We start from the raw sequence: 14,198 nt of genomic DNA, 5'->3' as shown, positions 1-14,198 counted from the left end.
CAGTGTAGGGTGAGCTCCTCTTGCCCCAGAGACGAGGGTAACACACGTGGGAACTGGGTGGGGTCCCTATTGATTTACAAGAGAGCCCACTTGAGGGGGGTGATAGAATATCACCTGTTTCAGGAGCAGGTGGACAGAGAGATAGAGAGAGAGAGACAGGGAGAGGGAGGCAGGAGAGAGAAAGAGAGAGGATGACAAAAGAGAGAGAGAGAGAGAGAGTCAGGCAGAGAGAGGCTGACAGAGAGAGGGAGAAAGGCAGGAGAGAGAGTGAGAGAAAGGGAGAGGAAGGCAGGAGAGAGGTAGAAGTGAGAGGAGCGGAAAAGAGAGAGGGACAGAGAGAATGTGGCAGGAGAGAGAGAGAAAGAGAAAGATAGGTAGAGGAGGGAGAGAGAGGAGAGTGAAAAAGGCAGGAGAGAGAGTGAGGCAGAGAGAGGGAAGGGAGAGAGAGAGACACACACACAGACAGCAGGCAGAAGGGGGAGAGAGAGGGATAGGGAGAGGAGGGTAAGAGAGAGAGAGAGATAGGGAGAGAGAGAGAGAGAGAAGAATAAAGTGGAATTGTGCATTTTATCCAGTGAATAATGACAGGGAATTTCATGCGGCACTGCGTTGGGTGGGGTGTGAAGAGGAGAAGTACCTCGGGGTTCCTGGACTGGGCCACTGTCAACGCTTCCTCCATAGCCAGAGCCCTGACAGAAAGGGGGAGCCCAGCCTGCATCACAGTGACAGTTATTATTACTGTTACAAACCTACAGGAGAGACAGAGACAAAACGTCAGCAAAACTGTCAACGATTCACATCACAACACACAAAACACAAACACCACGGGGAAAATTATATTCAGCTTTGGAACTGGGAGTGAACGGGAAGGGGTTTCGGTCCGTTGAGATAGTGTACAGTGGGAGTGGAGGGGAAGTGGTTTGGGTCCATTGGGATTGTGTACAGTGGGAGTGAAGGGGAAGGGGTTTGGGTCCATTGGGATTGTGTACAGTGGGAGTGAACGGGAAGGGGTTTGGGTCCATTGGGATTGTGTACAGTGGGATTTAACGGGAAGGGGTTTGGGTCCATTGGGATTGTGTACAGTGGGAGTTAACGGGAAGGGGTTTGGGTCCATTGGGATTGTGGACAGTGGGAGTTAACGGGAAGGGGTTTGGGTCCATTGGGATTGTGTACAGTGGGAGTGAATGGGAAGGGGTTTGGGTCCATTGGGATTGTGTACAGTGGGAGTTAACGGGAAGGGGTTTGGGTCCATTGGGATTGTGGACAGTGGGAGTGAACGGGAAGGGGTTTGGGTCCATTGGGATTGTGTACAGTGGGAGTGAACGGGAAGGGGTTTGGGTCCATTGGGATTGTGGACAGTGGGAGTGAACGGGAAGGGGTTTGGGTCCATTGGGATTGTGTACAGTGGGAGTGAACGGGAAAGGGTTTGGGTCCATTGGGATTGTGGACAGTGGAGTGAACGGGAAGGGGTTTGGGTCCATTGGGATTGTGTACAGTGGGAGTGAACGGGAAGGGGTTTGGGTCCATTGGGATTGTGTACAGTGGGAGTGAAAGGGAAGGGGTTTGGGTCCATTGGGATTGTATACAGTGGGAGTTAACGGGAAGGGGTTTGGGTCCATTGGGATTGTGGACAGTGGGAGTTAACGGGAAGGGGTTTGGGTCCATTGGGATTGTGTACAGTGGGAGTGAACGGGAAGGGGTTTGGGTCCATTGGGATTGTGTACAGTGGGAGTTAACGGGAAGGGGTTTGGGTCCATTGGGATTGTGTACAGTGGGAGCGAACGGGAAAGGGTTTGGGTCCATTGGGATTGTGGACAGTGGGAGTGAACGGGAAGGTGTTAGGGTCCATTGGGATTGTGTACAGTGGGAGTAAACGGGAAGGGGTTTGGGTCTATTGGGATTGTGTACAGTGGGAGTTAACGGGAAGGGGTTTGGGTCCATTGGGATTCTGTACAGTGGGAGTTAATGGGAAGGGGTTTGGCTCTGTTGGGATTGTGGACAGTGGGAATGAACGGGAAGGGGTTTGAGTCCGTTGGAATTGTGGACAGTGGGAGTGAACGGGAAGGGGTTTGGGTCCATTGGGATTGTGGACAGTGGGAGTTAACGGGAAGGGGTTTGGGTCCATTGGGATTGTGTACAGTGGGAGTGAACGGGAAGGGGTTTGGGTCCATTGGGATTGTGGACAGTGGGAGTTAACGGGAAGGGGTTTGGGTCCATTGGGATTGTGTACAGTGGGAGTGAACGGGAAAGGGTTTGGGTCCATTGGGATTGTGTACAGTGGGAGTGAACGGGAAGGGGTTTGGGTCCATTGGGATTGTGTACAGTGGGAGGTAACGGGAAGGGGTTTGGGTCCATTGGGATTGTGTACAGTGGGAGTTAACGGGAAGTTGTTTGGCTCTGTTGGGATTGTGGACAGTGGGAGTGAACGGGAAGGGGTTTGCGTCCGTTGGGATTGTGTACAGTGGGAATGAATGGGAAGGGGTTTGGCTCTGTTGGGATTGTGGACAGTGGGAATGAACGGGAAGGGGTTTGGGTCCATTGGGATTGTGTACAGTGGGAGTGAATGGGAAGGGGTTTGTGTTCATTGGGATCATGTACAATGGGAGTGAACGGGAAGGGGTTTGAGTCCATTGGGATTGTGTACAGTGGGAGTGAATGGGAAGGGGTTTGGCTCTGTTGGGATTGTGGACAGTGGGAGTGAACGGGAAAGGGTTTGGGTCCGTTGGGATTGTGTACAGTGGGAATGAATGGGAAGGGGTTTGGCTCTGTTGGGATTGTGTACAGTGGGAGTGAACGGGAAGGGGTTTGGGTCCATTGGGATTGTGTACAGTGGGAGTGAATGGGAAGGGGTTTGGCTCTGTTGGGATTGTGGACAGTGGGAATGAACGGGAAGGGGTTTGGGTCCATTGGGATTGTGGACAGTGGGAGTGAATGGGAAGGGGTTTGAGTCCGTTGGGATTGTGGACAGTGGGAGTGAACGGGAAGGGGTTTGGGTCTATTGGGATTGTGTACAGTGGGAGTGAAGGGGAAGGGGTTTGGGTCCATTGGGATTGTGTACTGTGGGAGTGAACGGGAAGGGGTTTGGGTCCATTGGGATTGTGTACAGTGGGAGTGAATGGGAAGGGGTTTGGCTCTGTTGGGATTGTGGACAGTGGGAATGAACGGGAAGGGGTTTGGGTCCATTGGGATTGTGGACAGTGGGAGTGAATGGGAAGGGGTTTGAGTCCGTTGGGATTGTGGACAGTGGGAGTGAACGGGAAAGGGTTTGGGTCCATTGGGATTGTGTACAGTGGGAGTGAACGGGATGGGGTTTGGGTCTATTGGGATTGTGTACAGTGGGAGTGAACGGGAAGGGGTTTGGGTCTATTGGGATTGTGTACAGTGGGAGTTAACGGGAAGGGGTTTGGGTCCATTGGGATTGCGTACAGTGAGAGTGAATGGGAAGGGTTTTGGCTCTGTTGGGATTGTGGACAGTGGGAATGAACGGGAAGGGGTTTGGGTCCAGTGGGATTGTGTACAGTGGGAGTGAACGGGAAGGGGTTTGGGTCCATTGGGATTGTGAACAGTGGGAGTGAACGGGAAGGGGTTTGAGTCTATTGGGATTGTGTACAGTGGGAGTGAACGGGAAGGGGTTTGGGTCTATTGGGATTGTGTACAGTGGGAGTGAACGGGAAGGGGTTTGGGTCCATTGGGATTGTGTATAGTGGGAGTGAACGGGAAGGGGTTTGGGTCTATTGGGATTGTGTACAGTGGGAGTTAACGGGAAGGGGTTTGGGTCCATTGGGATTGTGTACAGTGGGAGTGAATGGGAAGGGTTTTGGCTCTGTTGGGATTGTGGACAGTGGGAATGAACAGGAAGGGGTTTGGGTCCATTGGGATTGTGTACAGTGGGAGCGAACGGGAAGGGGTTTGGGTCCATTGGGATTGTGGACAGTGGGAGTGAACGGGAAGGGGCTTGGGTCCATTGGGATTGTGTACGGTGGGAGTGAACGGGAAGGGGTTTGGGTCTATTGGGATTGTGTACAGTGGGAGTTAACGGGAAGGGGTTTGGGTCCATTGGGATTGTGTACAGTGGGAGTGAATGGGAAGGGGTTTGGCTCTGTTGGGATTGTGGACAGTGGGAATGAACAGGAAGGGGTTTGGGTCCATTGGGATTGTGGACAGTGGGAGTGAATGGGAAGGGGTTTGAGTCCGTTGGGATTGTGGACAGTGGGAGTGAACAGGAGCTGGGAAGCGCGTGTCTGGCCTCCCCTTCAACAAGAGGCCAGATCTTCACTCTGGAAACACCGGTCGGAAAGGGGAGACTGAAGGTATGAATCCCGGTGGGATTGTCCTATTCGCTGCCTTGGAACATATCACCTTACAGGCCCCGTGAAAGGTTCATCTTACCCCATGAGTGTTACACTTCTGTTGACATTCCTGTACTCTGAACATGGAGACATCCTGGCATGTCCGATTGATACAGGCCTGAAGAGATGAGAAGCAATGTTACAAATGGGGCTTGTTGAGAAATAGGGGCTGGAGGAGGCCATTCAGCCCATCGAGCCTGCTCCACCACTCAATAAGATCATGGCTGATTTTCTACCACAGCTCCACTTTCCCAACCTACCTCCTTATTCCCAAAAGTCCATCAAACTCTGCCTTGAATATACTCACAACTGGGAATCCAGAGTTCTCTGGAGTAGAGAATCCCCGAAGCATCTGCATCAGTGAGAACTGAAACGTTAACGGACACAGAGGCCCCTCACGCTACAACCCGAGCAGAGCCGAAGCAGGTCCTGCAAGCATCCCCTCGGCACGCCGCCCATTCCTGGTGGATCTCAGTACCGGTCACTGGAGGGGCCAAAATGGACCTTGGGCAAAAGTTTGGCCTGTGAGCCAAAACGAGCCAGGAGCTCGGGTGCCCCGCCACTACCCTCTGGAGCCCCACAACCTCGCCGACAGCCCTGCCAGGGAACGAGTCCGCGCACGAGCCCCGGAATGTTGGGATCGGGATGAGCTACGATGGCTCCTGCAGTCAAACAGCCAGTGGAGGCTCACTATCCAGTTAAGACCTGGTGAGCTGCCACCTGAGCAAGGGGAGGTAGGGCATCTATTGCCTACACTGGGGGAAAACAAAAGATGCCAAATGGTATGGCAGAGGTGGACTCATGTCTACCTGGCGAGGTGACCTGTGCAGATACATCCAGGGGAAGTTCAGGGGCCATGTATGAAGGTACCATCGCTGCTCCCCTTAACACCCCAGCAGCACAAAGTTCCTGATATCCACGGACCCTGGCAGCCTGATCGAGGATCCTCTCTGTTAAGGAAGCAGCAAAACCAACCCCCAGCCTACAGCCCTGTGATATTGTCTACACTGCAGCTGCCCTCAAACAGAACTGTGCAACTTGCATTTCTCTAGTGCCTTTCTCCACCTCAGGACATCCCAAAGCACTTCACAGACAATGAAGCAGTTATTTCTTCCAAGTGTGGTCACTATGGAAATGTAGGAGGTGCGGCTGCCAATTTATACACAGCAAGCTCTCACAAGCAGCATTGTAATGATGACAATTCCAAGTGATATTGGTTGAGGCTATAATATTGCCCATAACCACGGGGAGGACTATTCCCACCACCCTCACACCAACCCCCACCCTCCATGCATCTTCCAACAATGGGACCTTTAACATCCACCTGAGAGGGCAGACGGGGGCTTAAGTTTAATGTCTCATCTCGAAAGACGGCACCTCCGACAGTGCGGCACTCCCTCAGTACTGACCCTCCGACAGAGCGGCGCTCCCTCAGTACTGACCCTCCGACAGAGCGGCACTCCCTCAGTACTGACCCTGACAGTGCGGCACTCCCTCAGTACTGACCCTCCGACAGTGCGGCACTCCCTCAGTACTGACCCTCCGACAGTGCGGCACTCCCTCAGTACTGACCCTCCGACAGTGCGGCACGCCCTCAGTACTGACCCTCAGACAGTGCGGCACTCCCTCAGTACTGACCCTCCGACAGTGCGGCACTCCCTCAGTACTGACCCTCCGACAGTGCGGCACTCCCTCAGTACTGACCCTCCGACAGTGCGGCACTCCCTCAGTACTGACCCTCCGACAGTGCGGCACTCCCTCAGTACTGACCCTCCGACAGTGCGGCGCTCCCTCAGTACCAGATTGGTAGTGGCTGCTTTAACTATGGACTCAATTCCCGAGGTTGAATATACAGCCCTCTGACCTCGCTATTGTAAATGTAAAAATGATAAATTAGCCTCAGGACCCTGTGACCCCCCGTACCTTTTGTTCACCACACACTGTGCCCGGCATAACCATTGCTGGATCGGCAATATCATCACCAAAGTTGAAGTAGGTTCCCCGGCAACTGTACTCATCTCGGCCCACCTTGATGTTGGTGACCAGAATTTCTGCATTCGACCCAAGAACTGGACGGTCATTCCCTCCCTGGCACTGGACCTTCCCACACTTCACATCCCTGGAAACAACACACAGAAAGGGAGGGATCAGGACAACAGCAACCGGTACTCACACAGAGCGTTCATATAATTACACAGCTCAGCGACCCCCACAGGAACACTATCCAGCAGAGTCTGACCCCGAGCCCCACGACAAGATATCACGGACAGGTAACTAAAACCTCGGTCAAACAGGTAGGTTTTAAGAAGCGTCTTAAAGGAGGAGAGAGAGAGAGAGACAGAACGCTGGGTTGGAGAGGGGGAGAGCGGGAGGCGGAATGTAGGGGCTGGAGGAGGTTAGAGATAGGGAGGGGTGTAGGGGCTGGAGGAGGTTACAGAGATAGGGAGGGGTGTAGGGGCTGGAGGAGGTTACAGAGATAGGGAGGAGTGTAGGGGCTGGAGGAGGTTACAGAGATAGGGAGGGGTGTAGGGGCTGGAGGAGGTTACAGAGATAGGGAGGGGTGTAGGGGCTGGAGGAGGTTACAGAGATAGGGAGGGGTGTAGGGACTGCAGGAGGTTACAGAGATAGGGAGGGGTGTAGGGGCTGGAGGAGGTTACAGAGATAGGGATGGGTGTAGGTGCTGGAGGAGGTTACAGAGATAGGGAGGGGTGTAGGGGCTGGAAGAGGTTACAGAGATAAGGAGGGGTGCAGGGGCTGGAGGAGGTTACGGAGATAGCGAGGGGTGTAGGGGCTGGAGGAGGTTACAGAGATAGGGAGGGGTGTAGGGGCTGGAGGAGGTTACAGAGATAGGGAGGGGTGTAGGGGCTGGAGGAGGTTACAGAGATAGGGAGGGGAGTAGGGGCTGGAGGAGTTTACAGAGATAGGGAGGGGAGTAGGGGCTGGTTACAGAGGAGGGTTATGGAACATGAAGAGATATTAGGGTTTGGTGACAGGACAGTTTTTAGGTTGGTTTTCAGCCACGATGGGAGGTGTGTGTGTCTGATCCAGACCCACTACTCTGAAGGCCGGAGAATTCACCAACATGTTTAATTTTCTCAGCAGAATGTCTAATCGTCTATTTCCCATACTGATGCTCTGAATAAAACACTGTTCAACCAGGCTTCAGTCAATTAACTCGGACCCTGTCATCTATTTCAAACCAAACTGCTTTAACAAGGTGTCAGTGCTGGTGAACATACAGCTGGAGTCAGGAGTACAATGATCGATCTCTCCGGAAAGAATTCCCTCAGCACACACACAGGTAAATAAAGGACAAACACAGGGGCTCTCTGAAGTGAAGGGCTTTGGAGGATGGACATTATAAACAATGTCCATAGTGTCTCGACAACTTCGACTTGGACTCCCCGTGTGTGAAGTCCAAGAGGGGGAGGATTCACTCTCACTTCCGCCCGATAATGCTCCAGTGTGCACCTTGGGACAATTTAGGAAATAAAAGATGCAAAATTTAAAGTAACTGATTCACCCCCTCCCTATCTCTGTAACCTCCTCCAGCCCCTACAGCCCTCCCTATCTCTGTATCCTCCTCCAGCCCCTACACCCCTCCCTATCTCTGTAACCTCCTCCAGCCACTAGAGCCCTCCCTATCTCTGTATCCTCCTCCAGCCCTTACACCCCTCCCTATCTCTGTAACCTCCTCCAGCCCCTACAGCCCTCCCTATCTCTGTATCCTCCTCCAGCCCCTACACCCCTCCCTATCTCTGTATCCTCCTCCAGCCCCTACAGCCCTCCCTATCTCTGTAACCTCCTCCAGCCCCTACAGCCCTCCCTATCTCTATAACCTCCTCCAGCCCCTACAACCCTCCCTATCTCTGTAACCTCCTGCAGTCCCTAAACCCATCCCTATCTCTGTAAACTCCTCCAGCCCCTACACCCCTCCCTATCTGTGTAACCTCCTCCAGCCCCTACACCCCTCCCTATCTCTGTAACCTTCTCCAGCCCCTACACCCCTCCATATCTCTGTAACCTCCTCCAGCCCCTACTCCCCTCCCTATCTCTGTAACCTCCTCCAGCCCCTACACCCCTCCCTATCTCTATAAACTCCTCCAGCCCCTACACCCCTCCCTATCTCTGTAACCTCCTGCAGCCCCTACACCACTCCCTATCTCTGTCACCTCCTGCAGTCCCTAAACCCCTCCCTATCTCTGTAACCTCCTCCAGCCCCTACTCCCCTCCCTATCTCTGTAACCTCCTCCAGCCCCTACACTCCTCCCTATCTCTGTAACCTCCTCCAGCCCCTACACCCATCCCTATCTCTGTAACCTCCTACAGTCCCTACACACCGCCCTATCTCTATAAACTCCTCCAGCCCCTACACCCCTCCCTATCTCTGTAACATCCTCCAGCCCCTAGACCCCTCCCTATCTCTATAAACTCCTCCAGCCCCTACACCCCTCCCTATCTCTGTCACCTCCTGCAGTCCCTACACCCATCCCTATCTCCATAACCTCCTCCAGCCCCTACACCCCTCCCTATCTCTGTAACCTCCTCCAGCCCCTACACCACTCCCTTTCTCTGTAACCTCCTGCAGTCCCTACACCCATCCCTATCTCCATAACCTCCTCCAGCCCCTACACCGCTCCCTATCTCTGTAACCTCGTCCAGCCCCTATACACCTCCCTATCTCTGTAACCTCCTCCAGCCCCTATACACCTCCCTATCTCTGTAACCTCCTCCAGCCCCTACACCCCTCCATACCTCTGTAACCTCCTCCAGCCCCTACACCCCTCCCTATCTCTGTAACCTCCTCCAGCCCCTACAACCTTCCCTATCTCTGTAACCTCCTCCAGCCCATACACCACTCCCTATCTCTGTAACCTCCTCCAGCCCCTACAGCCCTCCCTTTCTCTGTAACCTCCTCCAGCCCCTACACCCCTCCCTATCTCTGTACCCTCCTCCAGCCGCTACATCCCTCCCTATCTCTGTAACCTCCTGCAGCCCCTACACCACTCCCTATCTCTGTAACCTCCTCCAGCCCACACACCCCTCCCTACCTCTGTAACCTCCTCCAGTCCCTACACCCCTCCCTGTCTCTGTAACCTCCTCCAGCCCCTGCACCCCTTCCTATCTCTGTAACCTCCCCAAGCCCCTACACCCCTCCCTATCTCTGTAACCTCCTCCAGCCCCTACAACCCTCATTATCTCTGTAACCTCCTCCAGCCCCTACACCCTCCCTATCTCTGTAACCTCCTCCAGCCCCTACACCACTCCCTATCTCTGTAACCTCCTCCAGCCCCTACACCCCTCCCTATCTCTGTAACCTCCTCCAGTCCCCTACACCCCTCCCTATCTCTGTAACCTCCTGCAGCCCCTACACCCCTCCCTATCTCCGTAACCTCCTCCAGCCCCTACACCCCTCCCTATCTCTGTAAGCTCCTCCAGCCCCTACACCACTCCCTATCTCTGTCACCTCCTGCAGTCCCTACACCCATCCCTATCTCCGTAACCTCCTCCAGTCCCTACACCCCTCCCTATCTCTGTAACCTCCTCCAGCCCCTACACCCCTCCCTATCTCTGTAACCTCCCCAAGCCCCTACACCCCTCCCTATCTCTGTAACCTCCTCCAGCCCCTACAACCCTCCCTATCTCTGTAACCTCCTCCAGCCCCTACACCCTCCCTATCTCTGTAACCTCCTCCAGCCCCTACACCACTCCCTATCTCTGTAACCTCCTCCAGCCCCTACACCCCTCCCTATCTCTGTAACCTTCTCTAGCCCCTACAACCCTTCCTATCTCTGTAACCTCCTCCAGCCCTTACACCCCTCCCTATCTCTATAACCTCCTCCAGCCCCTACACCCCTCCCTATCTCTGTAACCTCCTGCAGCCCCTACACCACTCCCTATCTCTGTAACCTCCTGCAGTCCCTACACCCATCCCTATCTCTGTAACCTCCTCCAGCCCCTACACTCCTCCCTATCTCTGTAACCTCCTCCAGCCCCTACACCCCTCCCTACCTCTGTAACCTCCTCCAGCCCCTACACCCCTCCCTATCTCTGTAACCTCCTCCAGCCCATACACCCCTCCCTTTCTCTGTAACCTCCTCCAGCCCCTACACCCCTCCCTATCTCTGTACCCTCCTCCAGCCCCTACACCCCTCCCTATCTCTGTAACCTCCTCCAGCCCCTACACCCCTCCCTATCTCTGTAACCTCCTCCAGCCCCTACACTCCTCCCTAGTTCTGTAACCTCCTCCAGCCCCTACACCCCTCCCTATCTCTCTAAACTTCTCAAGGTGGACATCTTGACGTTCTCACCAAATGGTCTCAGCTTTGCAGGTGTAACTGGAGACCAGTTTCACTCAGATGAGGGTTCTCTAATATAGACACACAATTACAGGCTAGGTACAGAGACGATGGAGCCAGTTAGGGCAGTCTTCCTCCCTCAGCTTATTCACCATCAAGACTTCCTTCAAAACAAGCTCCTTTGTTACTTCAGTCTTTTCTTCTCTCCCAGTGATATCAAGCGAGTTACAATCTTTCTGTTCAGTATTTTGCTCTCCATCAGTTGAATTGATTCTATTCAGAACAAACAACTAAATCCCATAAAGGTCCCTTGGGGGGGAGGGGGGGAATTATTTTTAAGAGGCCTGCTTGCTCACAGTTCCAAGGTGAATGAATGACCTTTTTAAAAAGTAATCGCAGGTTAGCAATCACACAGCCAGATCATGCCAAACCGTCCCCGTTTGCAAAAGAATTCTTCAGTCCTGAGAGATATGATTCCAACAAAGGAGGATAAACGTACGTGGAATGGAATCACAGCAGGAATTAGGGATGGGGATGAGGGGGGAAGGTGAGGGGTAATATTGGGATCTTACTCACTTTGCAGCACAGCTCAGGAATGTCCGGTCTGGGTGCTCCCCACAGTTTCCGTATTTGTCCCCCTTCATATTGACGGTGGAGAAACAAATATCATGGGCCTGAATGGAACCTGGCGGAGAAAAAGTAGCGGACAGCATAAAACCTGTACACGTCACTATAACACACCCTAACACAGCTGTCACTGTAACCCACTAACACACACCCGTCACTGTGACCCACCCTCACACACCCGTCACTGTGACCCACCCTCACACACCCGTCACTGTGACCCACTCTCACACAGCCGTCACTGTGACCCACTCACACACCCGTCACTGTGACCCACCCTCACACACACGTCACTGTGACCCACTCACACACCCGTCACTGTGACCCACCCTCACACACCCGTCACTGTAACCCACCCTCACACACACGTCACAGTAACCCACCCTCACACACACGTCACTGTGACCCACTCACACACCCATCACTGTGACCCACTCACACACCCGTCACTGTGACCCACCCTCACACACACGTCACTGTGACCCACCCTCACACACACGTCACTGTGACACACTCACACACGCGTCACTGTGACACACTCACACACCCGTCACTGTGACCCACTCACACACCCGTCACTGTGACCCACCCTCACACACACGTCACTGTGACCCACGCTCACACACACGTCACTGTGACCCACCCTCACACACCCGTCACTGTGACCCACACTCACACACCCGTCACTGTGACCCACACACACACACGTCACTGTAACCCACCCTCACACGCCCGTCACTGTAACCCACCCTCACACGCCCGTCACTGTAACCCACCCTCACACGCCCGTCACTGTAACCCACCCACACACGCCCGTCACTGTAAACCTTCCTCACACACCCTAAACTGTAACCGACCCTCACACACCCTAAACTGTAACCCACCCTCACGCGCCCGACACTGTAACCCACCCTCACACGCCCGTCACTGTGAACCACCCTCACACGCCCGTCACTGTGACCCACCCTCACACACCCGTCACTGTAACCCACCCTCACACACCCGTCACTGTAACCCACCCTCACAAACCCTAAAATGTAACCCACCCTCACACACCCTAAAATTTAACCCACCTTCACACACCCGTCATTGTAACCCACCCTCACACACCCGTCACTGTAATCCACCCTCACACACCCGTCACTGTGACCCACCCTCACACACCCGTCACTGTGACCCACCCTCACACACCCGTCACTGTGACCCACCCTCACACACCCGTCACTGTGACCCACTCACACACCCGTCACTGAGACCCACTCTCACACCCATCACTGAGAACCACTCTCACACACCCGTCACTGTGAACCACTCTCACACGCCCGTCACTGTGACCCACCCTCACACGCCCGTCACTGTGACCCACCCTCACACGCCCGTCACTGTGACCCACCCTCACACGCCCGTCACTGTGACCCACCCTCACACGCCCGTCACTGTGACCCACCCTCACACGCCCGTCACTGTGACCCACTCACACACCCGTCACTGTGACCCACCCTCACACACCTGTCACTGTGACCCACTCACACACCCGTCACTGTGACACACTCTCACACACCCGTCAATGTGACCCACTCTCACAGGCCCGTCACTGTGACCCACCCTCACACGCCCATCACTGTGACCCACCCTCACACGCCCGTCACTGTAACCCACCCTCACACACCCGTCACTGTGACCCACTCACACACCCGTCACTGTGACCCACTCACACACCCGTCACTGTGACCCACTCACACACCCGTCACTGTGACCCACTCACACACCCGTCACTGTGACCCACTCTCACACGCCCGTCACTGTAACCCACCCTCACACACCCGTCACTGTGACCCACTCACAAACCCGTCACTGTGACCCACTCTCACACGCCCGTCACTGTAACCCACTCACTCACCCGTCACTGTAACCCACTCTCACACCCGTCACTGTAACCCACCCTCACACGCCCGTCACTGTAACCCACCCTCACACGCCCGTCACTGTAACCCACCCTCACACGCCCGTCACTGTGACCCACCCTCACACAGCCGTCACTGTGACCCACTCACATACACTCGTCACTGTGACCCACCTTCACACCCGTCACTGTGACCCACCCTCACACACCCGTCACTGTGACCCACCCTCACACACCCGTCACAGTAACCAACCCTCACACACCCGTCACTGTGACCCACTCACACACCCGTCACTGTAACCCACCCTCACACACCCGTCACTGTGACCCACTCACACACCCGTCACTGTAACCCACCCTCACACACTTGTCACTGTGACCCACTCACACACCCGTCACTGTAACCCACCCTCACACACCCGTCACTGTGACCCACTCACACACCCGTCACTGTGACCCACTCACACACCCGTCACTGTGACCCACTCACACACCCGTCACTGTGACCCACCCTCACACGCCCGTCACTGTGACCCACCCTCACACGCCCGTCACTGTGACCCACCCTCACACGCCCGTCACTGTAACCCACTCACACGCACGTCACTGTAACCCACTCACACGCCCCGTCACTGTAACCCACTCACACGCCCGCCTCTGTAACCCACCCTCACACGCCCGTCACTGTAACCCACCTCACACGCCCGTCACTGTAACCCACCCTCACACGCCCGTCACTGTAACCCACCCACACACGCCCGCCTCTGTGACCCACCCTCACACACCCATCACTGTGACCCACCCTCACACGCCCGTCACTGAAACCCACCCTCACACGCCCGTCACTGTAACCCACCCTCAAACGCCCGTCACTGTAACCCACCCTCACACACCCTAAACTGTAACACACCCTCACGCGCCCGTCACTGTAACCCACCCTCACACACCCGTCACTGTTACCCACCCACACACACCCGTCACTGTGACCCACCCTCACACACCCGTCATTGTGACCCACCCTCA

The 14,198-nt window shown here is 54.8% G+C and overlaps 1 protein-coding gene across 1 annotated transcript in view; it reads right to left on the bottom strand.

Moving 5' to 3' along the window:
- adam15 (ADAM metallopeptidase domain 15) overlaps positions 1 to 14,198 on the bottom strand; it is a gene marked incomplete at both ends in the record, with an annotated part of 129,989 nt that overhangs the window by 16,253 nt on the left and 99,538 nt on the right. The window contains 4 exons of the mRNA XM_041181717.1: positions 638 to 749; positions 4,390 to 4,467; positions 6,273 to 6,468; positions 11,225 to 11,333. Coding sequence (XP_041037651.1) covers positions 638 to 749; positions 4,390 to 4,467; positions 6,273 to 6,468; positions 11,225 to 11,333 — 495 coding nt within the window. The remainder of the gene's footprint in view (positions 1 to 637; positions 750 to 4,389; positions 4,468 to 6,272; positions 6,469 to 11,224; positions 11,334 to 14,198) is intronic.

Source organism: Carcharodon carcharias (genome assembly GCF_017639515.1).
Source record: "Carcharodon carcharias isolate sCarCar2 chromosome 36 unlocalized genomic scaffold, sCarCar2.pri SUPER_36_unloc_18, whole genome shotgun sequence".
Taxonomy (NCBI): Eukaryota; Metazoa; Chordata; class Chondrichthyes; order Lamniformes; family Lamnidae; genus Carcharodon; species Carcharodon carcharias.
The sequence above is the reverse complement of the archived record's forward strand: the minus strand, read 5'-3'. Positions and strand labels throughout refer to the sequence as shown.